The 27,241-nt window shown below is 43.1% G+C and overlaps 1 protein-coding gene across 3 annotated transcripts in view; it reads right to left on the bottom strand.

The window, feature by feature from the left end:
* The window catches only part of Myo1b (myosin IB), a 136,569-nt gene that overhangs the window by 83,591 nt on the left and 25,737 nt on the right, over nt 1–27,241 (bottom strand). For all 3 annotated transcript variants that reach the window (XM_021176586.2, XM_021176602.2, XM_021176619.2), the window contains exon 4: nt 6,045–6,139. In XM_021176586.2, coding sequence (XP_021032245.1) covers nt 6,045–6,139 — 95 coding nt within the window. The remainder of the gene's footprint in view (nt 1–6,044; nt 6,140–27,241) is intronic.

The following is a 27,241-nucleotide window of genomic DNA, read 5'->3' as shown; positions in this document are numbered from 1 at the left end:
ACACACACACCACACACACACACACACACACCACACACACACACACAGAGTTGGGGATGGGGTTCTGATATATTTATCTACCTCTCTGTCCTCCTGATTAAATTTTCAAGACCCAGCTGTTACAAAGGTCTGGCGTTTGAGAGACATTAAGAGTATGAATGCCTGCCAGGTGGTGGTGCACACTTTTAATTCCAGTACTCAGGAGACTGAAGCAAGTAACTCTGAGTTCAAGACCAGTCTTCCAGGACAACCAGGGCTATATAGTGAGATCCTGTCTTAATAAGCAAGCAAACAAGCAAACAAACAAGTAAGAACAGCTCCACCAATGAAGCCATGTTCATTGAAACGAACTTTCTGCTACTTAGAAAGACATCTCCTTCAGAGTCCCCAGGGCTTCACAACCCAGCTACAGCATATCTAAACTAACCAGACAGGAAATACATCAATGAAAACAAAAGACAAGAATTTTTTTTTTTGATAAGAAATACAGTCATGGGGTCAGCAAAACAGCTTAAAGGTGCCTGCAGCCAAGCCAAGTAACCAGAGTTTGCTACATGTGATACACATGTGGAAGAAGACTCAATCCTCACTAGTTATTCTCTGACCTACACATGTGTGACATGACACACGTGTCACACACACACACACACACACACACACACACACACAAGTAAATAAAACATAGAAAAGGAAGAGAAAGAGAGATTTAGGCTTTACTACAAGAGGAGTATGCCTTGTAACATTTTCACTGAAATAAAATCTCTTGAGAGAGCCACAGACTCTGTGGTGATTCATATAAAATACATGTGTCAGCAAGAGGCAGAACAGAGCGTGGTGCATCTTGGCCCTGAGCCTGCTTAGTTGTGCTTTTCCAGCATGGTGTTTTCAATGCTTAAGTCAGAGCCTCATGGCTGCAGTCCAAGAGCTATCACACATATAACTGGACCCAGGTCATTTAGGGGTTTAGACCCAAAGGTCTTGATGAGCAAGACAGGCTCCAGAACTCTGTGAGCAGACAGCTGATGGTTTCCTAGAACCTGATGGAACTGTAAAGCCAGCAACTGAGTAACTTTGAATGCTTGCTTCTGTCAGGACAGTGGTTTCAGGTGCAGAATGTACCTATGTCCTGGGAGGTGTTCTGATCTGATGGCTCCATCATGTGCTGCCTCCTGAAGCTTGAATAGTCTGCCACGAAGGATCTGAATCCACAGGAGTGAACTCCAAGTTCCCTGCCTAGAAATAGCTGGGCACTTTTAAAAGGCATGATGAATTTTTTATTTAGCACAGCAGTGATGAATTAAACAGCACCCCCAAAGCACTCAAAGAGTTCATGCCTCTCCCTAAAAGCCCATATTATATGACCCAGTAGCATGAGAGCATCTCCGGTGTTTACGACGAATAACATCATCATCTGCCAAGGGGGTTTTATGGCCCAGTTAAATTAATTACTTCATATAAAATAAGCCCTCTGACACTGCATGGCAGTTCTCTCTAAACTACTAAGTATAGATTCTAAATGAAAACACTTTATATAATGTACATTCTAGACTCTTTGTACATGGCAATTCTATTCCGTGCTGTGTACCTACTAACAAAAGTTAAATGGCTGCATGTGTGTAGAACTAAAATTATTAAACTTGTGAATATGATGATTTCAAATGTAATTGGGCTTCTCTTCTCCTTCCCAAATTCCTCATAATGCAATCTCTATATTTAATTTCTATCATTTCATTTTTCATAAATAATTCCATGAAACAGAAACTTTTAAACACACACAAACCCCGGGGCTTTACTGCATTTTAGAGTCTAGTAACAACTTAACATCATACTCAAACTGGAGGCAACTTTTCTATGACCAGTTTTGAGAATATAGAAACACAGAGAAAGATACAAAGACCACCACAACCTGGGTCTCCACAGGGACTGGGTGTAAGGAGATACCAGTAAGATCCATGAGAAAGGGGCTTAGAAGTTAGCGCCTACCAAGAGTGCAGCTGAGTGGGTATGGACACCAGCTGCTCTGGAGTACAGAGCCACCTCTCCACACCACAAGGTTGGTGATAATGGACAGCTGAAGCTCAACACCTCAAAAACAGGCCATATGCTTCCAGTAACCTCAGGGCAATGTTAAAAGATGATCCAAGGACCCGTCCTGCGGAAAGCCAGCCAGCCTACCTACCACTCCATGCCAGGAGGTTTCCCAGAGGTGTAGTTGTGATAGTCTGTTTTGTATATGGGTGCTAATGTGAATTATTAGAGTCCATGTGTTTCTACGTCTCCTTTGTTTTAGTAATACCAGCTTCTGGCTGAGCAGCACCTATGTTGTGTGCTGCAAATATGACAGTCCTGCAAAGCCACACTCTGTTTCCAGAACCTTAGGAAGAAATCCATCCAGGAGAGCAGAAATGGAAGGACTAAAGGTGACAGTCAAGGCCATGAAGCCAAGATGGCAGCTACTAAGCAGAAAAGCACAAGAGTCCCTCAAAAGTTCAATTAGAACAAGAACAACAAAATCGTGAGAACAAAGAAAGAGCCCCATGCAACGAGGCGCTCGGCTGATGGGATGAGGTGGTTTTCTTCTGCTCTTTTTCTTCTTCTCAGAAAGTGTGAACAGCAATCTTCTGAATGAAGCAGCACCATCCACCTCTGCTCTGTGTCTTAAAAGAGTCACAAGCCTACCAAGAGATGGAAGCTGGCTTCAGGAACACGTGGCAAAGTTAACAGTTCTGTGAAGGATGCCCTACATTGCTGGGGCTAATTAAGAGACTGCTGACATCTTAGAAATATGCTCAAAGGAGGTGAAGAGGTGGCCAGGACCGACTGAAGTGACCACAGCCCACTTCCAAATGACTCACTTAAGAACAAAGTGATATAGTCGGAATACTTTTTTTTTTTTTAAGGCATTAGTCACAAAGAAAACTGAATAAAGAACTCCTTCCAAGAGAAAATAGAAAGGAAGCTCTGAGAAATGAACAGGTGGCCTGCCGGACATAATCAAAAAGGACAAGATGAGAGAGAGAGAGAGAGAAAGAGAGAGGCATGAGTTATAGCTAGATTACAGACCCCTGCTGTAAGGGCTACCTCACCACCAGATAAAGACAACAAGCAACTAAACCAGCATGCCACACGAAAGTGTCTTATGCTTTTAAAGCTATAGAAATAAATAAGCAATCACATCAACAATAGCTCTGTGTTGTTCACCACCACTTACACTGGCCATCCTAAAGAGACAGGATACTGTGGTAGCTTCTAGGAATTAACTTCGTCTTGTGTGAAAGAATTAGAAGCAACACATAAAGAGCAAGTCATCCCCCCACGGAGACTCTTCAGGTTAAAGTTCCCATATTCTAAACAGCCAAGAAACAATGTTTATAAGAGAGATTGGGGTAAACGAAGGGAACAAGAGACTCCTTAGAATGGCTATGACTAGGACTAGGGAAATCACAGCTGGCAGCTTGGACTCGAGGCTCCATGTGAACAAAAAGAAAGGAAGAACAACCTTGTATGCGGTATTTTCCTGAGACAGACTGATGGGAATAGACATGGACCTGAATGTAAGGTACAGGAGAAGATGGTATTAAAAATACTGATAGGTATACCTCCAGAACAAGGTTATGGCACAATATGGTCTAATTCACTGAAGTCAGAACGGTAAGGAGAAAAGGAAAACCAAATCTATTCTACATCTGGCTAGTTTGAGATGGGTCAGAACCGTTCAGGTGCACTTATCCTGTAGAAATGACATATATCAGTTCAAAGATTAAATAAGCAATGCCAGTGCAAGTACAAATGCAGAGGACATTCGATTAATTAGAACCTGAAACTACTTAAGGAGAGACTACAGAGAGAGGAAGATGTCCAACACTAAGCAAATCAATCAATTAACTTCTACAATTGACCTTATAAATAACTAAAATAGCTAACTCTGGGCAATTTCTAGGAGAACTGGTACAATTATTCAAATATAGACATGAGGCTAGCTTCTCAAATTGAACAATGAGATTCATTTAATCGCTTGGCTACACATAGACAGAAAACATAATTCCTCCTTTTAAAAGACTGCAGAAACGAGGAGAGGGGGACCTACCCAAGGGGTAATATTATATTAGTTCAGTGCTCAAAAAGAAGTACCAAGACAAAAAGATTCAGGTTTAAAAACAGATTGGAGATAAAACTCAGAACTCTAAAACTATATTACCTACATTCAAAAATCCCAGCCCTGCTGTAACTCACTGTAGACATTTAGTGTAGAGGTTTGGTACTGTAGAATCACAAGGAGAAAAGACTGTCAATGGATTGTCTGGAGCAGGTTGGCTGGGGCTACATCTCTGAGAGACTGTCTTATGTTAACTGAGATAGAAAAATATGCCCACTGTGGGTGGTACCATTCCCTAAGCAAGCGGAGAAGGCAAGAGAACACAGTCATGAACTATATCTCTGTGGATATAAGATAACCAGTTCTCTCAAGCTCCCAGGACTTCCCTGTTATGATGGACTATAACCCGGAAATCTGAGCTAAAATAAACCCTTTCTCCCTTAAGGTATTTTTATCGCAGCAACAGTAAATGGAACAGAGATGTTCAGGAAAACTACTGAGCCATTTTGTGTTTCAATTTCTCCTCAAACGCGCAGAGTAAAATAACTACTGCCCAAATATGATAGTAACTCTGAGAAAAGGCAAAACAAGGATGTGCCAGTTCCTCAAAAGTTCAATCAGAACAAGAACAACAAAAATATGAGTTTTGTTTGTTTGTTTTATAGATGATTTTTCATGTAGGTTTGAAATAATCTTGTCCACCAATGCTAGCTTGAGGCTGGGTATGGCAGTGAACACTGAAATCCTAGCACTTGGGAGACAGAGGTAGGTGAAGAAAAACTTACTAGTTGAACCTGTTAAGTCAAATACAGTATTAAAAGTGTCCCATCACCACAAGGCGTTTGGCTGCCCATGTGGAGGATTTTACATGGGATGGCCTATGACTAAAATCTCTTCCAACCTATGACACTACGCTTGTGCGACTTGGGGGTTCCTGCATATCTGCCCTTTCAGCACCCACACCCAAAGAATCCGTGCAGTATGTCTCCAGAGGGCTCAAGGAAAGAAGCTGGTCACTTATCTTACATTTCCCTGTTCATTACAGGGGGCTGTGAGTAAGGGGTGCAGGGAGTCAGATACAAGAAAAGCCATCCTGAAGCTGAGAGGAAAGCTTTCAAGGCTGAGCTAAGATGGACTCAAGTGGCCGCACAATTGTGGGAAAGTTTCTTTTCTTGATCAATGAGGACTCAGAAAGTGTTAAGTCTAGTCACTAAAATTACATACAAGATGGAAACCCAGCCACATTTCTGCATACTCAGAGGAAGGCCAGTTATGAGAGTCTTACCTGTAAGCATTTTACAGAGAAACATGAAAATCCCACCCTACCCCAAACCCCTTTGCCCTTCTGTTTTAACAAACAAACAAAACTAATGTCTGCTACAGTTTTATCCTTTCCGAGTTTGGGTACAGAGAATAGTATTTCCAAGTCTTTCCAGAATAAAACCATTTCCTCATTCAGGACCACACTGAAATCCTTTTATTAGAAGCACAGCCTGCCCTTGCACGCATGGGTCAACATCTACATAATCTCAGTTCTTTAGGATCAAAAGACTCTAGAGCAGTGATCCTCTACCTGTGGGTTACAAACCCTTTGGTGTTGGGGAAAAGAGGATCAAATGACCCTTTCACAGGAGTTGCACATCATATATTTACATTGATATTCCTAACAGTAGCAAAATTCCATAGTAATGAAAATAACTTCATGGTTGGGAGGAGCTGTATTAAAGGGTCGCAGCTCTGGGGGATTGAGAAACAGTGCTGGGACTTACACTGGATGGCACTCTGATCGTGCCTTGACCCCTCCTCCATCAAGACATGCTGTCCACAGAACACCAACTGTGGGCATCAGCCCCTGCCACAGCAGCTGTGGACACCTGGCTCCTTTCCTACTGCCATTCAGCAGCATCTCCTTCCAGAGAGGACAAGGTCAGTTGGGTGGTGGTCTCACCTGTTTTTCCTGCTCCACTCTCCCCAGTAATGAGAATGCATTGATCTTTATCTTGATCACGGAGGGATCTGTATGCTTCATCCGACAAAGCAAAGCTACAAGAAAAAAATGTGGGAGGATTCAGCTGGTTAATATATGCTCATCGGGTACCTCTGGGTATTCTAAGGGCCTCTGGGATTTGCTTCGAAGCACAGGTAAATCATCGCATTTTATTTCTTGCCAACTTTTAAAATAAACAAGTCAATATATCCATCCTTTCTGGCCCACTTACCTTTCCCCATGAATTCTCTACTAAGCAAATAACACTGATTTATTTAGTTTAAAGTGAAATTTGATTTATCTCTCCTGCACGTGTGGGTGTGTGCACACCCGCGAGTACAAGTGTTTCTATTAAAATCTAGGTAATTCAGAGAGCCAAGGAGAAGATGTCACATTGCCATGTCCACACCTGGGTAATATTGAGATTGTATTGTTCAGGGCAACACTCAAGCATTTAGAAATAATGAGAAAGCATTATCAATTTATGGAAGCATCAACATAATAATAAAAAATATTTTTTCCCAAACATTAGCAAGACACATTCAAATACCACCCAGTTGTGACTACTATGAACTTCACAATCCAAGATGGAACTTAAGACCCACTGGCTATGTGGAGTTCACCAAGGTTCTTGGCCACTGCCTGGCGCTCAACTTCTCATCTTACCTTATGATAACAGAACTCCCCTATCAAGACACTGAGGCTAGTCCTCCTGTTGGTCTGTCCCTCCTTGAGTTTTACTAACAAGATAAATGTCCTCTTTCATTGAAAAAGAAAAGAAAAAACTCTGAGCAATATGATAAATACTTTTGCCAAGTTTCTACTTCTCATTTGTTAATACATTATTTACTGAGAGTTGACATTACTTTACTGAAAGTGTGTCAAAAACAAGCTGGGAATATAAAATATTCAGCCTCTTTTGTGAGTTCTAAGTGGAAAGCAAAGAAGAAACAAACATGAACAGCTCATGCCTCCTGATAATGTGGAGAGCAGCGCCAAGCAAGACAGCGACCCAAGAGGGTAGGGACTGGAGTCGGAGAAGAGAAATTCTAAGAGGTGGAAAATTAGTTCCAGAGAATGAATTTGCAAGGCAAAGAGCTTCTGAGCATAAACAAAGGCCAGACCAGCAGGGAAGCAGGCTGACACAGGCTTCAGGGGCACTTCCATGATGCTGGAGGGCATATGGAAGGGGACCTGAGAAGGACTTCACAGGGTCCCAATAAGGAACAAACACATGCTGAGGTGTCTTGCTGCAGGAATGAATATACGTGGGAGTGGAAAAGGCAGGACTGGGAGCTAGGAACAGCTCCATTTACTAGAATGTTACTCATTTTAAATCTCACAAGACTGGCACAAACAAGGATGTACCTTCATACCGCCAAAATGAAATGACAGAGACCACTGACCCAGCCTCTGACTTTGGCTGGGTCACAATGTGACAGTGGAGCCTGGAGAAAGCAAGCTGGAGGCAGGGAGGCTAGGCACAGAGGAGTTCAAACATAGTCTAAGCTTCCATATCTTATCTCCTGCTAGACTGTTGTGTGGTACCAGAGGCGAACCGCTCTTACTTTGTAACCTTCAGGTTGACTTAGCTGTGGCCTTGCATGTAATAAGTAAACTAAGCATACTGTTGAATAAATGTATGATTAAAAGTAAAGAGAAGCAGGCGTTATTATCCCCTTCCACAATATAAGCTCCTGCGTGGTAGAGACTTTCTAGCCAATTAATCCCTGTGTTATGTACACAGCTTTAAATCTAATATGTAACATGACCAGTGCAAGACAGGATGAATGCATGCGTGCACTGTCTCTAACAATGCGGGAGTGAGCTTCATAAAACACATAAATATCCAGTCCCATTCTCTCTGTGACCTTCATGCACGAGAGGAAAGGATTGCTTAGACTTTCCTCCTCACCTGTCTCCCCTCCCACAGCTCCAACTTGCAGTTAATAGTTCAGAGACGTCACTTACATCGTCTTGTTTGGCATGCAAGGCGGGAAAAGTATATTACAGTGACTACATAAGAAGTTTTCCAACCACACAGATTTACTGAATATTCTCTTGGATTGTTGAATGCAGGTGGTTCCAGGACTGGATTTAGCTTTGTTTCTATAATATTATTTGAGCACCAAATAATGAAAAATTACTTCAAACAAGAATAACAGCATTTGGCCCATAGATGCACACACATAAAACGTTGGGGGAAATGACTAAGTAATTCTGCCAGGGGTTTACTGTGGGCAAAACACCAAAGCTGAACACTTACTTTTTTCTGTCTGACCAAACAGGAGTATAATTATCCCTTGGTACCTATGAAGAATTTTTTTCTCCCAGCATCTTCTGACATTCCTCTTCCCGACTCTCCCTGGCTACCCAAATGGTGGATGTTCAAGCCCCCTTATATAAAGTGATGTTGTATTTCCAAATAACCCCTGCACAGCTCCTGGAATACTTTAAACCGTCTCTGGAGGACTACAACGCTTCCTCCAATCCTAGTGCTACAAATAGCTGTAATATGTAAGAATGGCGAAGGGAGACGTCCGCACATGTTCAGCGCACACATAATGTGCTTTCTTGGTATTTTTGATCCAAGGTTGCTTGAGTCCATGGATACAGAAAACCAACAGTACTTAACTGCTTAAGGACTCGATTCATCAAATGGCAGGCGTAATTTCAGCACAGATAAAAAGCACAAAAGGGATGTTTCTTTTTTTAAGATTCTTGAAAGTGACTGATTTCTAACTGCCATGAAAATGTACCAAAATATTTGAGCACTTTAAAAGCTGTCTTGCTCTAAGACACACCCACCTCAAGTCACAATAACGCCACCGCTCTTAACTCTTACAGACACAGAGCTCCACTTCTTTAAATGACCAAAAGAATGCCCCCAAAGAACACAATCTCCCTTTTGGACGTACTCCTCTTCCTCCCTGGCAACTCTACACACACCCATCCCCAAGGCCACCGTTTATAAACTAAAGCCATATGCCAGGCCTCCCAACCTCTCTATAATTAAAGAACCTAAATAAATCCTAGGGAAGTTTCAGCTAAAAGCAGTCATGATCCACATGCTTCTCATTATTCTGTGACGTGTCAGCATTATTTACCACACACAAGGATGAGCCATTATGACTGAACGATGATAGCACAGGGAAAAAGCATGATTTCTGCCAGACCCCAAGAAAAGCAGCTGAACCTTAGGAATGAGGGCAACCTGGTATTCCCAAGACTTTGAGATCAGCTACCCAGCTGCTTCCTGAGCACCAAACTTTGCCCAGCAAGCACCAAGATACCATCCTCCACTGTGCATTTTGAAACAGCTCTGACTATTACCATGATTCCGTTTCAAAAGTTTGGTTTGGGGCTCATCTGTCATTTTCTGCGAGGGTAGAATGGTGGGGTTGCATGCTGCAAAGAGCCCAGCTGGTATTTATGTCCTTCCTCTGCCTTATTTCTACTCGAGAGTGCTAATCATAGTGGTGTTGCCCACATGGTCATCAGGGGAATGGCGGGGCTTCCTTCTCCACACTCTCTGCTCTCCACCCTGCCATTTCCTTGCCAAGTTTGTTTCACCTCAAGTGCAGAGCAGAAAAGAAGACTGGGCTACTCGCTTCACCATGACACCACCGATACCCAGGCACCGATGCCCAAGAGTAGCCCAGGTTTCAGTGTCTCCAGCTCTGCCCAAATGGGTGGCTGGAAAACACACCCAGTCTGTTCCGAGCACTTGCAGTTGGATGGCTCCCTTAACTAGGGTTTAACAGAATAGAATCTGTTTCAGAAAAATCTCCTGAACTCAGATAAATGCACCATCCAGTTTCAAATGCTCATCCTCCAAGGCTCTCAAACTGGCACCCCCACCCCCCTCCATGTGATCCTGAATCCCAGAGTATTTCAACCAACCCTAGGGAATTCCCCTTCTCAACGCAGCCATCTTCAAATAGCTCAGACTCAACATTCTCTTCTAGAACTAAAATCTCGATGGTCTCTTTCCCTTTCTAACTCTAGTTCAGCTCTGACATCTCAGTGTTTCTAAACTAAGTTACCTCCCCCCACACACACACACAAAAATTTACTTAAAAATGCCTAAGGTCCATCTGCTAAATCTAACTTCATTTTCAGCCTGATCAAGATGCAAGGCAGACTACAAGAAGACTTAAAAGACAAGGAAAAGGAGAAACTTGGGGGTTCTGTTTTCTGAGGAAGAGTCCCTAAGTTGGCTTCCTTGTAAAGTACTTTGTAGATAACTACATTCTACAAAGAAGTTAATTCCGTATGGCTGACTTGGCATAGGCCAAAGTGCAATTAAACTGTTAAAGGCAAAAGTGCCAACACTGTAAAGTTGAGGCTGTCCCTTATGATGTGCTAGAATGAATCTGGTGGACAGTTGGAACACTGATTTATAACAAGGTGATTTTCCCAAGAGGGTAAACATTTCTGACCTTACAGTGCAAGACTGTTAAGTATATGAAGGTGTTTCCTCATAGCTACCCTGGTTAGCGGCCTAACAATCCAAGCTTCAGCGCAAGAAGAGACAAAGATCAAAGTAAGCCTCCCTCAAAAGAAATGAGGAGAGGCAAAATGTCCAGGATGAAGTGAAAAGGAAGGAAAGGGCAGGTGTGGGGTGTGGGGGCCTCAGCACAAGGGCAGGTCTGAGGCAGGTGTAGGGTGGGGGGGCCTCAGCACAGTGTCCTCTAGCATGGCACTGTAACACTGAGTTTGCGACTCTCAGAGTTTAAGGAGGTCTATCACAAATCCCCAAACCTCAAAATAATGCCAAGTTACAACCAGAATTTTCAAAAATTATTTTCTTTAAAACCTGGGTAAGAAAAAAGAAAAACAAAACCAGAAGGAACAGAGAACAATAACTGAGGGGTGGGGGCGGCTCAGCTGGGTGTGCTTGCCGGACAAGAGCATGGCCCTACAGATGGCGACTGAGGGCAAAAGAAACTCCATGGAATCTGAGAGTAACCCAAGCAAAGACTCCTGGCCATCTTCTGTAACCAGGCAAAGTCCAAAGTGGGGGGTCTGGGACATCAACTCAGCCATAAGACCCTTCAACCAACAGCTGTCCTGCCTGCAGAGTGTGCTGGGACCAGAGCCTAGCATCATCCTCAAAGAGACCAGAGAGACTTCATCCAGCAACTGATGGGAACAGATGCAAAGGACCACAGCCAAACATTAGGCTGAGGCTGGAAGTCCTGCAGAGGAGCAAGAGGAAGAGCCAGAGGGGTCAGGGACACACTATGAGAATACAGCCCACAGATCAACCAACCAGGACTCATGAGAACGTGAGAGACCAGGGAGCCTGCATGGGTCTGACCTAGGTCCTCTGCGTATATATTATGGCTGAGTAGCTTGGTGTTATTGTGGGAATCGTTAACAGTGGAAGCAGAATGGGGGCTTCCCCTGACTCTTTTGCCCACTTAGGGACCCTTTTCCTCCTACTGTGTTGCCTTGTCCAGCCTTGATGTGATGATATGTGCCTAGTCTTATTGTAGTTTTATTCCATTTGGTTCATGTCCCTGGGACTCTGCTCTTTTCTGAGGAGGGGAGGAATATGGAAGAGAAAGGATGTGGGGGTGGGGGGGGAGGGGAAGGAGGGGAAGCCACTGTTGGAATAGAAGAGAAATGAATAACAAAAAAATAATAAAGATTTAAAAAAGCATGCATCCCGGAATTGGATTCCCAGCACTACATAAACCAACCATCCACGAGACGGTCACTCTACCACCTTATACCCTTATGGGACAGCTTCATCCTTACGGTGTTAATACTGTTGCTTTGGACAGTTTTTACTGCACTATGGCCTATGCCAGCACAGCCACGCAAGAGGTGAAGACAGCAGGATCAGCTCAAGGCCATCCTCCTGTGCACAGAGAGTTCAAGGACTGCCTGCAGCAACATGAAACCCTGTCTCAAACAAACACAGAAGGTAAACTGAGTCAACCGCATGGCATGTGAGAAAGGATACAAAAGAATGAGTCAAGACATGCTGCCCACAGGAATTATATTTTTAAAAGAACTGCTTTTGTTTGTTTTGATTTTTTTTTATATAACAACTATACCTTCCCTTTTCTACATCTAAACTCAGAGAAAGCCCCAAACTGCCACCCCAATAGAAGAAAAGTATCATACCGCAGGACAACAAAACACAGTGGCACTAAAATATATTTTTAAATGATCTATATCTATAATTTTCTAAAGTATTTTAGCTCATTTAACTCCTAAGTTCATATACATTCATAGCCTAAACATTCTTTGGGCTGCATTCTAGCTGGAAAAGTTGTGTCTCTACTGGCCACCAAATAGACACAATATCACTATAATGCGTCAAATGAAGACATCTGTTCTGTACTGACAAGGGCAGAACACGAAATGAAAGATTAAAGGTCCAGCTTCAGAGCAGGACACGGCACACGGCTCGAGGCGTCTTCCTTTAGACCCATGCTGGCATCCAGAAAACACCCTCCCATCACCACACCCATTAACCTCAGTGTTCACAGATTTCATGTTATCTTGTCACTCAAAAATAAATGTTAATCTTTACAGTCAGGTGTGACCACTAAGAGGACAGAATCACAGTAGGTCACATGGGTTATATTTCAAGGCATAAAAAAAATCCCCACATGACTTGACTGCACACTCTCATAATTGAGCACTGGATTTAGTAAGCAATGCTTTCTATCTTAAAAGTTCACATGCTGGTTACCAAAAAACAATCCAACTTGACTAAGAGTATTAATTCAGAGGTAGATAGCTTGCTTAGCATGCATGAGGCCCTAGGTTCAACTGCCAGCACTAAAATTAATTAATTAACTAATTAATTAATTAATTAAATGGGTGTTCTTCTTTTGAGATCTTAGAAATTTTTATTACAATGCCCTTAGTACAAAAATGTCTAGGGTCATATGCAAAATCTTTGGATCCCATTATCAAAATCATAATGGAGACCTACAGTTCATTGAGGCTCAACAGACTGGTCTGAGACTCACCCAACAGAATAAACACCATGAACACATGTCCTTCTACCAGACAGAGACAGCGATGATGGGGGCTAGATGGTGGGCTGGACCAGTGATAGTTCTTTTCATAAGTGACTGCAAAAGCCAGGGCTGGAGATGGCATCAGGAAGCAGATAAGAGACTTGGGGAGACTAAACCATCCCAGGAAGGAAAAAGACTGGATTCAGCTTTGAAAGCCATATAGAAGAAACTTCGGCCTTTGTGGCTTGGAAGCAGCATTTTGGAATTTAATGGTAAACCGGATGTGCAGCCAAGGACTACATTCAGAAAACTTGATCTGTTCTAAAGTCTAGGGCACCAACATGCTACCACAGGGCAAGAGTCCTCCTCCATAACAGCATCCTTCCTGGACTTGGAAAGAGGTCAAAAGAGACTCAGTTTCACTTCTTTCCCAGTCTTTGCTTCTGTAGAGAAGGCAGTGAAGCATGGGTGGCCTGTCTCATTCCTTAATCACTAACATGCAGGTGTATGCAGAGGCAGGGGCAAGGTCATTTACAAGGGCAGGGTCCCTGGTGTGCTCACTGGGGATGAGTGGGGACTCTGAAGCCCTCCGGAGGCCTAAAAAACAGGAAAAAGTCTCAAAGCCCAACAAGTGATGGTAACAAACATGGCAATGTACATCCAGAAAACAGAGAGGAAAAAAGTGGCTTTGGCTGGGGAAGCGTGGAAAACTGCAAGATCTGAACCCTAAGCCAGAAGCAAGGCCAGAAGTCAGGAGGAAGCAGAGGAAATTATGGGGGCTAGGAGGAAATTATGTTATTTCCCCTCTCCAAAAATGAGCAAAACACACATGACTCGGAGGAAAGAACAAATACACAACCGGGGCTCTTAATTCAAAGCCAATTAGCCCTTGGGTATTTTTAGTATCTCTTCCAATAAGGAAATTCTAACAATCGTCTTCTATTTCCCAATTCTCATTAAAATAATCACATCCACGGGAACAGCCTTTCCAGCTCCAGGTAAACACAGTTTAAACAAATTTTTGGCACAAATGTGCCAGAACTTTAAATGTATTATTTACCCATTCATTCCAAGTCGACTCCTTCACAGCTAGCTTCTATGACCCTATTACAGGCAACTGAGTCCTGGAGACTTATCCCAGAAGAGTCAGTCTAAAGACACTTCCTAACCAAACTCTTATTAACTGGAGAACACACTGGGCTCTCAGACCCACATCCCAAATGTTTAGGTTGTTCAGAAAAGCAAGTCCTTCACGGTTCCACATTCCAATATAAACTGCTTTGCACCGGCTGACTCTGTGGACGCTGTGCAGCTGCTTGGTCCAGAGGACATAAGGGCTCAGACATCACAGCTTCACATTAGCCAGGTGGGCCACAGGGAGGCCATTCGGGAGGCAACACTGAGCTGAGAGACCCAGCATACTAAACAGGTACAAGGAGATCTGACCATAGTAATCAGAGATTTGGGGTGGAGGACATGGTGTTTGAACTAGGACCCCAAATACACGTGGGTTTTTTTTTTTTTGGGGGGGGGGGTGGTTAAAAAGTGCTCAATAGCGCACGCCTTTAATCCCAGCACTCGGGAGGCAGAGGCAGGCGGATTTCCGAGTTCGAGGCCAGCCTGGTCTACAAAGTGAGTTCCAGGACAGCCAGGGCTACACAGAGAAACCCTGTCTCGAAAAACCAAAAAAAAAAAAAAAAAAAGAAATACAGTTGTAAAAGAAAATTAGCTTCGGGGCTTAGCTCATCTGTTAAGCCTCTGTGATCGGAGCGAGCCCTGAACAAAGTCTGAAATGTAGCAGGTGCTTAGGGAAGTGTGCCAGAACAGACACCAACTAGAGCTGACTCACTTTATATCAGGATTGAAAGAACAGGTAAGTAGCCTCTTCACAAGGTCCCATTAGTTCTATCCCCCAAATCATGATTCAAAGATTTCTACAAAGATGTATGTGTTTTGCTCAATCACAATGAGGAGCAGTAGTAGCACGTCTCAGGATTTCCCAGGCAGCCAGAACTAGGTTGAAGGGAAAGAGGACAGCTCAAGAGGCTCTCTCCAACACACAAGGTTTTATATTCATCTATACAAATTAGGATGCAAATCTGGGACACATCATTTAGACTCCCATGTCTTAATTTTATAGAGAAAATAGATTGGAGTTGAAGGATGGAGTCAGAGGAGTGCAATTAAGACTTGGAGAAAGAAGCTAGGGTCACCAAACAATGAGGCTCCAGACTCAAGTGGCTTCTGATGTGGACATGTCCTTCTAAAAACTCTCACTTCCTTTCCTTACTTCAGAGTGCTAAAATGTCTACATATCAAAAAGTCTACCATATAGGCATAAGTAGACCTCAAATGCCACAGACACACCCTGCCTGCTTCCCTGCAGTTTCCCTCTGCCATGCAGGAGAGATTCTGTAAAGAGAAACAGGCACTCCGTCCTGGAGAGTCTTAGTGATCCTCTTCTCTGCACCCTAGCTAAGGACGGCGAGCAGGTTAGGAGTACAGCCATGCCTAACGATCTAGAACAGGCACTGCAAGACTTACTGTGAACACATGAGAGTGTTCTCACACAGAGGGCCTCAAACAGTTTTTTGCATGGTGTCATACACAACATAAAACTCCAAAGTGAACCCAAATACACAGTTCTGGAATATCTGCATGAAAGCTTTAGTCACAGTACTATGCATAAGTAGCCTTAAGAAAATAACTAGAAATATTGACATATCAGATTGCATATATAACTGAGAGAAGACATACTTGGATCTGGAAGTAGATAGGCAAACTGACCATGCCATGACTGCATCAGGAGATAGCATCTGAGAAGAAATCTGGCCTTAAAGGCCTGTGAGAAACTACCTATCCACTTAACCTATACTAAGATTTCAGAATAAAGAAAGTCCTGAAAGCTAGCAACAATCTGACCAGAACAGTGCTATAGGAACAAAAAGCCCTGGTGAAGAGCAGCCTTACAACCCTGAGGTACTCCAGAGAGGCATGCAGTATATGCTATGCACAGTACCTAGGAATGTTCCTGTTCCAGAAAGGAACCTCAATGCAAATTTATGCCCTCAGAACAGAAGTTCCCAGAGCGTATAACCAGAGAAGTCAAACTAGCAAAGCCACCTCATCAGAACCCAACCCAAAGGAGCTTCGTTTCTACCTAACACGCAAAGACTGTAATGCAGTCGCTAGCTGCACAGTTCCTTTCCTGGACCCTCTCCCTTGAAGTCCCTGCCTTGCATTCATGCTCCGTTCCCTCGCCTACACCCTCTCTATATGTCTACCTACTATACCTTCGGCGTATAGTGTCATCAGTTAGGAAGATTTGTTTACAATTTCTCTTTCTCTACACAAGTTCTCAGCACAACATATTAAACAGAATAAATTGCTAAAATGATATCTGACACATTCTTTCATCTTATTAGTAAACAGAAAATTTTATTTTAATTTTATAATTATAATAATTTTATAATAACTGCAATTATCTTAAAGATGACCACAAACGGTAAATGAAAAGAAATGTTATTTGGGCCTCCATATGTAAGTACGACTCATGTGTTCAGAATCAAGAAACTTGATAGACTTAAAACCCTTGAAGACTAAGTGTGATAGCACTGGCCTGGTAATCACAGGACTTGGGAGGATGAGCCAGAGGATTGTAACCTCCACATCAGCTTAGGTTACACAGAGAGTCTAAGCTTAAAAGCTTAAGCGAAAGAAGAAACCTTTAGAGAAGTGGGCCTCTATTTTACTCCCTCCAAATAAATCACTAAAGTAGTTTTGAGGGGATTTGGCAATTTTCACTAATAGAAATGTCTATCAATGCTGTTTGAAGTCAGGGGCAAACAGTCACCTAAAACCTACCTGCTCAGGGCAATCAAAATATGGTGATGTTTGCACCACTGACATCAGTGGTCGTCACTAGACTAACTCTTGAAGTAGAAGGCAAAGGCTGTTAGAGCCACCTTCAGGGCTAGCAGATATCATACGGTACCCCTTCTGTACCTCTCAGCTGAGAATGCCTTCTCTGAGCACCCCACTTAACCCCCCAAAATAGAGTCACTTCTCCATGGCCCTCTTGGACAAATGATAACTTTTAACCTAATCTTTTCTAGCCAGTATTTATCAAGTGACTGCAGCTCTGGAGCCACCCAGTTTGAGAGAAAATGTGAAGATGGCAACAAGACTGCCACCCCCACCCCCACCTCTCAGACCCCCAGGTCCCAAGGTCTCATTTTGTCATTCAAATCTTCTTAAAAGCTGCCTATTGCAGTTCTCCAATGCTTTCCTCCAGATGGAAGCCTCCATTGAAGGAGAACAGGAATTACACTGTTCTCCCAGGAAATCACTGGGATTTGCAGAAACTGGCACTTGAAATTTCTGCTGGAAAATGTACTTATACATCTTCAAAGACTCACTCCAAATCTTTATGATGACTCCTGGGCACTGCCTAGAAAAGCTGTGGTGGTGGTTCTGGCTCATGATGGCCAGCATCCTTCTTGCCACTGAGACCTGACATGCTGCCAAGTCCAATCAACTTAGTGGCACATCCCAGAATAGGAGCACAGGACTCTCACCAACAGCAAGATCAGCAGCAAGAAAGAGCAGATTTAGAACAAAGCCACCTGTCTCTGAACACCAGTGGAGGGAAAGCCTCTCTCAATCCTATCAAGAGTCATATGGAAATACACGCATGCACACAAGCACACAGACAAACATGCATATACTACCCACATGCTTGCGAGCGAGCACACACACACACACACACACACACACACCCTGATGTATATTACCAACACTACTGGGATAATATTCGTCTTAGTAGTAACTCCAGCATGCCTACAGAAGTGCTTGATTGCCAACCAGTGCTGGTCTAGAAAAAACAAAGCTGCAATATATCATGCAAGGACCATGTCCCTGCAGACAACAGGAGCCATTTACCCAGACAAGTCTTCATCTGCCTCATAAGTTACAATAAAATGCCACTATTATTCAGTGTGACCTGCATTTGACCTGGGCATGGTGTTGTGCACCTCTAGTCCCAGCTATTCAGAGGACTGAAGTAGGAGGATTGTTTGACCCGGGAAGAAGTTTGAAGCCAGTCTTGACTGTCATAGTAAGAGCTCATCACTGAATGAATGAATGAATGAATGAATGAATGAATGAATGGCTGTCTTTTACTAACAGCAGATTACAAGTACTCTATGCCCTTATCTAGAATACAATCTTCAGGGATCTACAGACTTGTTTTAAATTCCAAGAAGAAAATAAACATAAACTGAAAACTGTCACAGATTCCGCAGCTGGTGGAAATACAGTGATCTATGTATTCCTTGCATTCTTTAATCAACTAACTGTCGGTATGCCACTGGAATGCGTCTACAGACACATCAGCATCCCATAAGAACCCTTTGCCTTGCTTCCCTTCTAGGCTCTACAGATTCAGAGGCATTTGCGGTGGTTCAACTGGGAAGCCCAGAGCATTTGCAACTGGGAAGCTGAGATCTATCTGAACCAGAATCTTAGATGCTTCTCCATCCACAATCCTGGGCGAGTGGACCCCTCCCTCCCATGTTCAGACTGCTCTAGAGCTTCCTTACATAGAGAAGCTGACTTAAACTTCTCATAGACTTGCTTTTTCCAAACTCTCTCTGTATGGAAACTTCAGTGTTATATTCCTGTGTTATGACATTACTTTCTACAAGGAAGTTATGGGAGGTATTCATGATGATGTCCTGCCCTGTCATATTCCCCTTCATATCGACCCATATTTTCACAAGGAAATGCACAGGGTAAGTCCAGTTACTACAGAGAACATCATGGTACTAGCTTTCTCTTAGGCCTCAACTGTTTTCTACACCCCCACTGCTCTGACTTTTAAAGGCTATTTAACTTATTACATTAACTGTAAAATTGTAAGTTGTCTTCAATCAACTATAAATGAGATGATAGAATAATTAGTCAAAATAATTGATACAACAGGGACTACATGTCTACATGCAGATTTATTTTCTTTGGGGAAAGGGAGAATAATAGAGGATGGATAAATGGATAGACACACATGTCTACATTCACACACACACACAGGCTTACCAAAGAAAGAGTCTACACTTCAAAAATTAGCTCATCGCTAAGAATTTGGAGACCCTACTGTTCTGACTGGCATCATAGAAACCAGAAGACTCAAGGTAAGTCTACTGAGATGGACTCCCCTGTCTTCTCAAAGCATATGTATGCTCTTAATTATAGCCATCACCCAACCACTGGAAACCACCCACCTCTTGTACAACTCTCCAGTATTATTCTCCTTTCTTTCTTGTGTTTGTTATTGCTTGTTTGTTTTCCAGTTCCACATTCAGGGAACTGCACAGGGGGTTGCATCTGGAGTCAGACAGACTTCGGAAAAAAACACTTTCATGATCACAGTATCAGCCTGGCTGGGTAAGCATTCTTTTTCTTTTTTCTTGACCAGAAAAAACAAAACAAAATTCTTCTGTGGTCCTTTCTAACAGTTTTACTTCTCCATCATCTGTGTTTGACTACAGCCATATTTGGAAAGGAAAATTCAATTTATGCTGTCCTTAAACACAGCTTTAAACTCCCAAGTGTAGAGAAAATTGACTTTTACATATTCGCCATCCGTCTGGGAAGAGTGAGATCTCAATTGCACTGGCTTCAGTCTCCAAGCTGGTTAGAACCATGGTGCCAAAATCCCAGACAAGATCAGCACCTAACAGTCTAGAAATCCCAATGGAAATACTTGTTCCAAGAAAATCAATAAGGGATTTGTGCCAAAACCAGATTTACTACAGAAATGTATCAAGCATTTAGTCACATCTTCAAATAATAACATAAGGTTGATTTGTTCTATACATAGCAGATGTGACGTTGCTAAAACCCTTCGTTCCTAATAAACCAAAGTCAGCACTATCTATTCCGAACAGTAGTGTGAGACAAAGAGATAAGAGCGGAAACATGGAAAGTGAGCCGATGGTTTTATTTCTGCAAGAATATATTCAAATGAGATTAAAAGGGAAATACGAAAATACACTGTGATTACAGTTATAAGAAAAAAACTGAAATGTTTTAAGAGCACAATCTTACTAAAATATAACATTCCTGCTCAGGCTAAAATCTATGCTAAAGCTTTTACATGGCTCCTATGAGCTGAGTTAACAAACACTAACAACAATGCACTAATGAAGTAAGAGGCAGGAGCTGCGGTGAGACACTATATCTCACTTTGCACTCCTCTGGCTGGCACAAGGGAAGATTGGTTCTCAGCCTCCTCTGCAGGTAGAGTGAGTCTGCATGACTATGCACAGGCCAATGAGGAAGGCCCAAACGAGCACTTCTCTTCCCCCCTCTAGTAGCCTTATAAACCAGGTGCTGCCATTGTGATATAAGCAGGTTGGAAGAGAGCCCGAGGACAGCTATGTGACACATATCAGACTGGGCCAGCATCTGGAAACAAACTTATGTCCTGGCAAGCCTTAGTCACAAGCTAATTCCTTTATCACGCCCCTCCCTTATACTCCATTACTAGCTCTCAAGCACACTATAATCTTGAATCTTCACTACAATAGAAATTTGTTGGCAGTCAGAACAGACTAGCTGAACATTAAAAGCAAATATTTCCTGACTATATTACCATATATCTAAAAGTAAGGCACATGTATCCCATGGGATATTTTGGGGAACTGATACAAAATATTAGAATTTTTATTAATCATGACTTAAAGGTTTGAATTCATGTTTGTATGTGTGTCTCATAAGGTACACAGCGCATTAGAACACTGGTACTGGACCACGTAACAACAAGCATACTGGACCATGTAATAAGCGTACTGGGTTCATGTTAAGACCAGTGATCACGAAGCAACTATGGAAGGGTAGGTAACATGTTATCCTGGCTTGGAGCTTTTTACTCTTTTTTGTTTGTTTGATTTTCAAGACAGGGTTTCTCTGCATAGCCCTGGCTGTCCTGGAATTCACTCTGTAGACCAGGCTGGCCTCGAACTCAGAAATCCGCCTGCCTCTGCCTCCCGAGTGCTGGGACTAAAGGCGTGCGCCACCACACCCGGCCTAGGAGCTGTTTACTCTTGTAAAAGCCCAGTACATAAATAGAGAACACTGAGATAGATCAGGCATTGTACAATAAAGAACTGCACATGTACCGAACAATTCCATTTCCAAAGCCAGACTCTCTACCTAGGACATATTTTAATTCTTGAAGTGATATTCATGATCACTGTTATCTGTGTGCAATCATCAAAGAAAAACGTCCCTAAGTACAGAGAATGATAAACAATTTCCAAGTTGTAAAAATCATGGTCCCTTAACTATATGCCTGCAGGGCAAAGTTGGCCGTTTCCCACCCTAGACACAATGCTACTTAGATGAAAGCTACGTTAGGAAAAGGAAGCAACGTTCAAAGCAGTAGATATTATTTTCTGTGGCTTTTAGAAACAATGCCCAGAAAGCACACATGCAGATTTCCACACTTCCTTCTTCCTTCTCCTCAAGGCTCCAGGTAATGAGTAACCAGAGAGCAATGACTCACTAAGCTAACGTCATCTCAAATAGCTACATGTGCTCAGCTTACAAATTATACCTTTAGTGCCTTTATACTTTAGCAATGTTTTTCTTTAATAAATCTGTATGGCCTTGGGTGAGAATGTTCCATTTGAACTGTCTTGTTTTACGCACTGTTCTATTTATACGAGCAAAATGTGTGTGTCCCTGCCAGCCAAGGCAGCTTTACACACTGTCACTACCTAGCTAAAGGTGACAGAGGGCACATGGACAGGAGAGCATCTTCTGAACCCAGAGCAGTTGGTGATGCCTACACTTCCCCCACACAGACGTCCATCCTGGAAAGCAGCCAGCTCCTCCCTCTGCAGATCCTTTCAAAGTCCACACTGTTACAGTGGACAGAGGAAAAATGCTTAGTAAAAATGATGTACTTCCTACCTTAGTCCTCTAGTGCTAACTTTTGTAAAATTAAGCTAAGCCATTTATAAGGCTTAGGACATTCTTTTTAGCCTTGACACCCACCTCCCATGCATCCAGGTGCTGGACACCAATACCCAAAGAGAAAAACTTCATACACACAGCAAGCATTACCTTTGTAGAAGCCATTCAGTATATTTTGCATCAAATGTTGCCCCTCCTGAATGATATTATTATCCATCACCAATATCAGCTAGAAAATTTGTCATAAAACATAAATGAATTAACATGCTTACACTTATAAGTTACTTGCAAAATAAGCCACTCATCATTCATTCATTAAAATAATACATATATACATATTGGAGCACATTCAACAAGCCTAAAATTTTTTCTAGTTGGTTCACCTTTCATTCATGAAAATATTACATACATACATGTTTGAGCATATTTGACAAGTCTGAAATTTTTTTTTCCAGTTGACAATTGTGTTGAAAGTAGGCAATTCTTTCCAGACTTAAATTGTAATTTCAAGTAACACCTGTTTCCAAACCCCACTCACTCCTATTCCTTTAGAGTAACCATCAAAATACTTCAGTCCTCTCAATGACGCAAACATATGGATATTTTAAATGTTTTAATAAAATTAAAACTGGTTCTACATGGAGTTACCAACTTAACCCAAATAGCTTTTCCTAACACCCTGGCTAATGTGTGCCATTGTGTGTGTGTGTGTGTGTGTGTGTGTGTGTGTGTGTGTCTGTTAGTCAGGGTTTCTATCCTGCACAAACATCATGACCAAGAAGCAAGTTGGGAAGGAAAGGGTTTATTCAGCTTACTCTTCCACATCGCTGTTCATCACTAAAGGAAGTCGGGACTGGAACTCAAGCAGGTCAGGAAGCAGGAGCTGATGCAGAGGCCATGGAGGGATGTTCTTTACTGGCTTGCTTCTCCTGGCTTGCTTAGCCTGCTCTCTTATAGAACCCAAGACTACCAGCCCAGGGATAGTCCCACCCACAAGGGGCCTTTCCCCGTTGATCACTAATTGAAAAAAATGCCTTACAGCTGGATCTCATGGAGGCATTTCCTCAACTGAAGCTCCCTTCTCTGTGATAACTCCAGTTTGTGTCAAGTTGACACAAAACTAGACAGTACAGTGTGTGTATGTACTTTTCCATTTGTATTCCATACAGCTAGTTCTTAAGCTATAACAGCCACCTATTCTGAGAATCCCTTAAGACTCTATGCATGTAGCACTTCCCAAGTCTCTGAACACACTATTTGTGAGGGGCTCAATTCCTTCCTTATTTCTAAACATGTGCAACTGGCTCTCTGTGCTCACAGGTTTTCTAGTCTATGAATTCAACCAACCACCAACAGAAAAGACTTGAAGGAAAAACTACTGAATAGGAACAAACATCCTTGCCATTATTCCCTAAGTCCTACAGACTAATAATGGCTTATAACACATTCATGATGTATTAGGTTTTATAAGCAATCAACAGATGGTTTAAGATGATTTAAAGTAAGTGCAGGGTAAGGTGGGGTTATGAGTCCATGCTGCATGTCTTTTTTTAGATGGACCTGAGCCTTGACATCTCTGGGTATCTTGAAGAGTTCTAGGGCCAAGATCCCATGGATACACCAGAAATAATTATATGCTGTTCCATTACACTGGCAATACAGCCGATGCTGGCCTCCTGCTCCAGCTCTCTGCTTGTCTCCCAACATCTTGTCCTCACATTCTAAGGACTGGAGTGATGTTTTCCAAGGTGTACAGCAGGTAGCTTCTTGCCTCACCTCACAATTTGACAGGATAATCCTTGAAAACAAATACATGCCTTCTACACAAATTTTCTAATAATAGGCACCCAGATGCACTCATTCATCTACAAGTGTTATGTTGTGTTTGCATCACACCAGGCATTGATGAACTTGCTATGGATGTTTGGATATGCAAAACAAACTTCCCTAACTCTCTTGGAAATGGCACTCTAGCACGAAAGACAAGCAGTAAATGAATAAGCAAATGAACGCATGGTGCCATGACAGGGATGACAAACCGAAGAAAAGGAGGCTGCTGGACCATGAGAAATGCACAGGTGGGACTGCAATCTTAGGTGGTACATGAACAGGCTACTCTGGTGAATGAAATATGCCCCAACTGAAGTGAGAGAAAATAATGGTCACTTCAGTGAGGAAGGGCAAGGGGAAGAGCACAGGTTCCCATGACAACAAGGAGGCCAGTGCCCTGGAGAAAGGAGCTAAGAGACTAGACTTGCAGGGACACAGCAGCCCAACACCAGGGAGCCATACAGAAGCATAAATAGCAACAGAAACTACCCGCTGAGCACCTGTGGTAAGCATCACTCCAGCCCTTAGCACGGGAGGATGAGTGTACTGGCTAGTTTTGTGTCAACTTGACACAGCTGGAGTTATCACAAAGAAAGGAGCTTCAGTTGAGAAAATGCCTCCATGAGATACAACTGTAAGGCATTTTCTCAATTAGTGATCAAGGGGGAGAGGCCCCTTGTGGGTGGGACCATCTCTGGGCTGGTAGTCTTGGTTCTATAAGAGAGCAGGCTGAGCAAGCCAGGGGAAGCAAGCCAGTAAGGAACATCCCTCCATGGCCTTTGCATCAGCTCCTGCTTACTGACTTGCTTGAGTTCCAGTCCTGACTTCCTTGGTGATGAACAACAGTATGGAAGTGTAAGCTGAATAAACCCTTTCCTCCCCAACTTGTTTCTTGGTCATGATGTTTGTGCAGAAATAGAAACCCTGACTAAGACAATGAGACAATGAGAAACAATCATGGTGATGTGAGAGATAGACTGGGAAGACCGAATGATAAACTGGGTGTGGGGCCAGGGTGGGGGAGGTGTGTGTGAAACAGTCAAAAAAGGTTTGGGCTGTGAATAATCAAAGGGTGGTACTGGCACCACCCACGGCCAGGAAAAGGAAAGGGAACAGTGCCATCCCATGTCTGGGCTATAACATGCTGAAGTGTGTAATGCCTTTGAGAGCTGGGGGTACGCCAAAGAGCTGAGTGCAGTCCAGCTGTCTGGAGCTGAGCATGAAGATCTGTAAGAGTCTGTAAGAAACAACACCAGAGCACAGCAGGCATTGGCAGCCCTGTGGCTCTTCTAAGTGGTTGTCTGAGAGGACAAGTAGCAGAGCCAAGCCCCACCGAGACAGCAACTAAAAAGAAGATCCATCTAGAGCCAGAGGGTGGGAAAACAGGAGTGTAGAAGCCAGACTTAGAATCATTGTATGAAGTTTGTCACACTGCCAAAGACAATGCAAGAGTTATCACTATATCTGACAACATGGAGGTGGCAGGTGATCTTAAAAAAAAAAAAAACTATTTTTGTGCTGGCAAGATGGGTCAGTCAGTGGGTAGAGGAGTTTGGTGTCAAGTCTGATGACCTGAGTTCAAACCTCAGGACCTACCTACACAGTAGAAGGAAAAGACTGCCCAAACTTGTCCTCTGGCTTCCACTTGTGTGGCATGGTGTGTGGCATGGTGTGTGTGTGTGTGTGTGTGTGTGTGTGTGTACAAGTACATGGAGTAATTTTTAAATAAAAGAATAACTACTTTCATGAAATAGAAAAAAAAGTCAGTGGCTTCAGTCAAAAAGAATACAGGAAACCTAGGGACAAGTAGGTCTAATTGTCTCAGGCTTATGATAAAGGAAAGCAAAGAACTGGCCTGATAGCTAGGAGGTGTGACCAGAAAAGCACGGATACAAATGCTGGCAGGAGGTGGGGAAGGGCTCTAGTCGGCCCTGCAGCAGAGAGGGGTGAGAGTCCTTAAGGCTTTGAGAAGTGGACCGGACAGTGCTGCCCAAGGAGGAGCTGGGACGCTGAGTCAAATGCTTCAGGGAGCAGAACTTTTGAACTACTTTTTAAAAGAAGCTGGCTGCTTCGGATTTCTAGAGCACCATATCCAGACTCTACAAAACGGTTTTGAGTTCAGGAGTCCAGCCGCAAACACCTCAGGATAGGCTTTCTCAGGCTGCTTGTGGGGGATGCACCGACATGTACGCTCTGGTCCTTGCCTCAGGTCCCAGGCACTCCTAAAACCTTCGCAATTTCCTGAGTCCTAAGAATGTCTCTTATTATTCATAAAAAGCCCTCTTTCACCCTTACCTGAGGTATGCTAGCAGATGACTCACAGCGGTGTAGCCTCAGGATGGGGCTTGAAGTTGTTCAGCAGAAAAACCCAGCCTGCCATTGACGGTGAAAACCTGGGCCCAACCTACACCTCCAAGAAGTGGGGGGTAAGGGTGGGGTAGGGGAGTGTATCTAGAGATCAGGTCATAAAAAGCTGGGCAATGAGATGGCCAGGGGTGTGGAGTGGACTCCAGCTGGCAGGACACGGAGGGACAGGGAAGGTGGCATGCTGGAAGAGCACAGGTCCAGTCTGGCCAGGAGCGCTTCCCACGTGCTTCTCTAGTCAGTGTTTTCGCATGCATCTTTTCTTTTTCATATATCAGTACGTGTTAAGTGTTTCCCTGAGTTCTGAGAGGCTTTAGAAGATTCTCAAAACAGAAAGGGGTAAGGTGACATTTATGGATATAAATGTGTGGCTACGGGAAACGTGGTATGATCCGGGAAGACACTTACAGATGGCATCTTAAGTGGGAAAGTCTTGTTGGACAGTCTGGAACCCACAAAGTCAATGCTATTTCTAAGCAGCTGAGTGTCAGAACTGATTGGGTTGCTAAATATCCAGTTAGTATTATAGAACCTAATGGTGTTTAGGGAAAAATCACACACTCTGGTGTCAGAAATGGTACTTAACTCCACACCTACAGTTAGACATGGGAATTCCATAGGGATCAACGGAAGAGACAACTCAACATTGCACTTTAAGTGTGACAAAGGAACAAGACAACACACTCTGTATGTTGTTAACCAACCGTCTTAGGTACAAAAGTGGGGGGAAGGGGAAGACAACCATCCTCTTGCTTCCTCAACAGTGGATACTCAAGAGCCAACAGGTTCCAACTTCCGACAACTGAACATGAGTTTTTTTTAAAAAACAAAACAACTCCCTGGAGAACTGACATACAACAGAGAGATCAAATGCCACCTAAAACCTCTCAAGAAGATCTGCACCCCTGTAAACCCAGAGTGACTCACAGGGATCCAATCCTGGGAATGGAAGTTTCCATCTGCATGTGGTATATGGTACTTAGCAGACATCCAGATAACATG

Source organism: Mus caroli, chromosome 1, assembly GCF_900094665.2.
Source record: "Mus caroli chromosome 1, CAROLI_EIJ_v1.1, whole genome shotgun sequence".
NCBI classification, from domain to species: domain Eukaryota; kingdom Metazoa; phylum Chordata; class Mammalia; order Rodentia; family Muridae; genus Mus; species Mus caroli.
The sequence above is the reverse complement of the archived record's forward strand: the minus strand, read 5'-3'. Positions and strand labels throughout refer to the sequence as shown.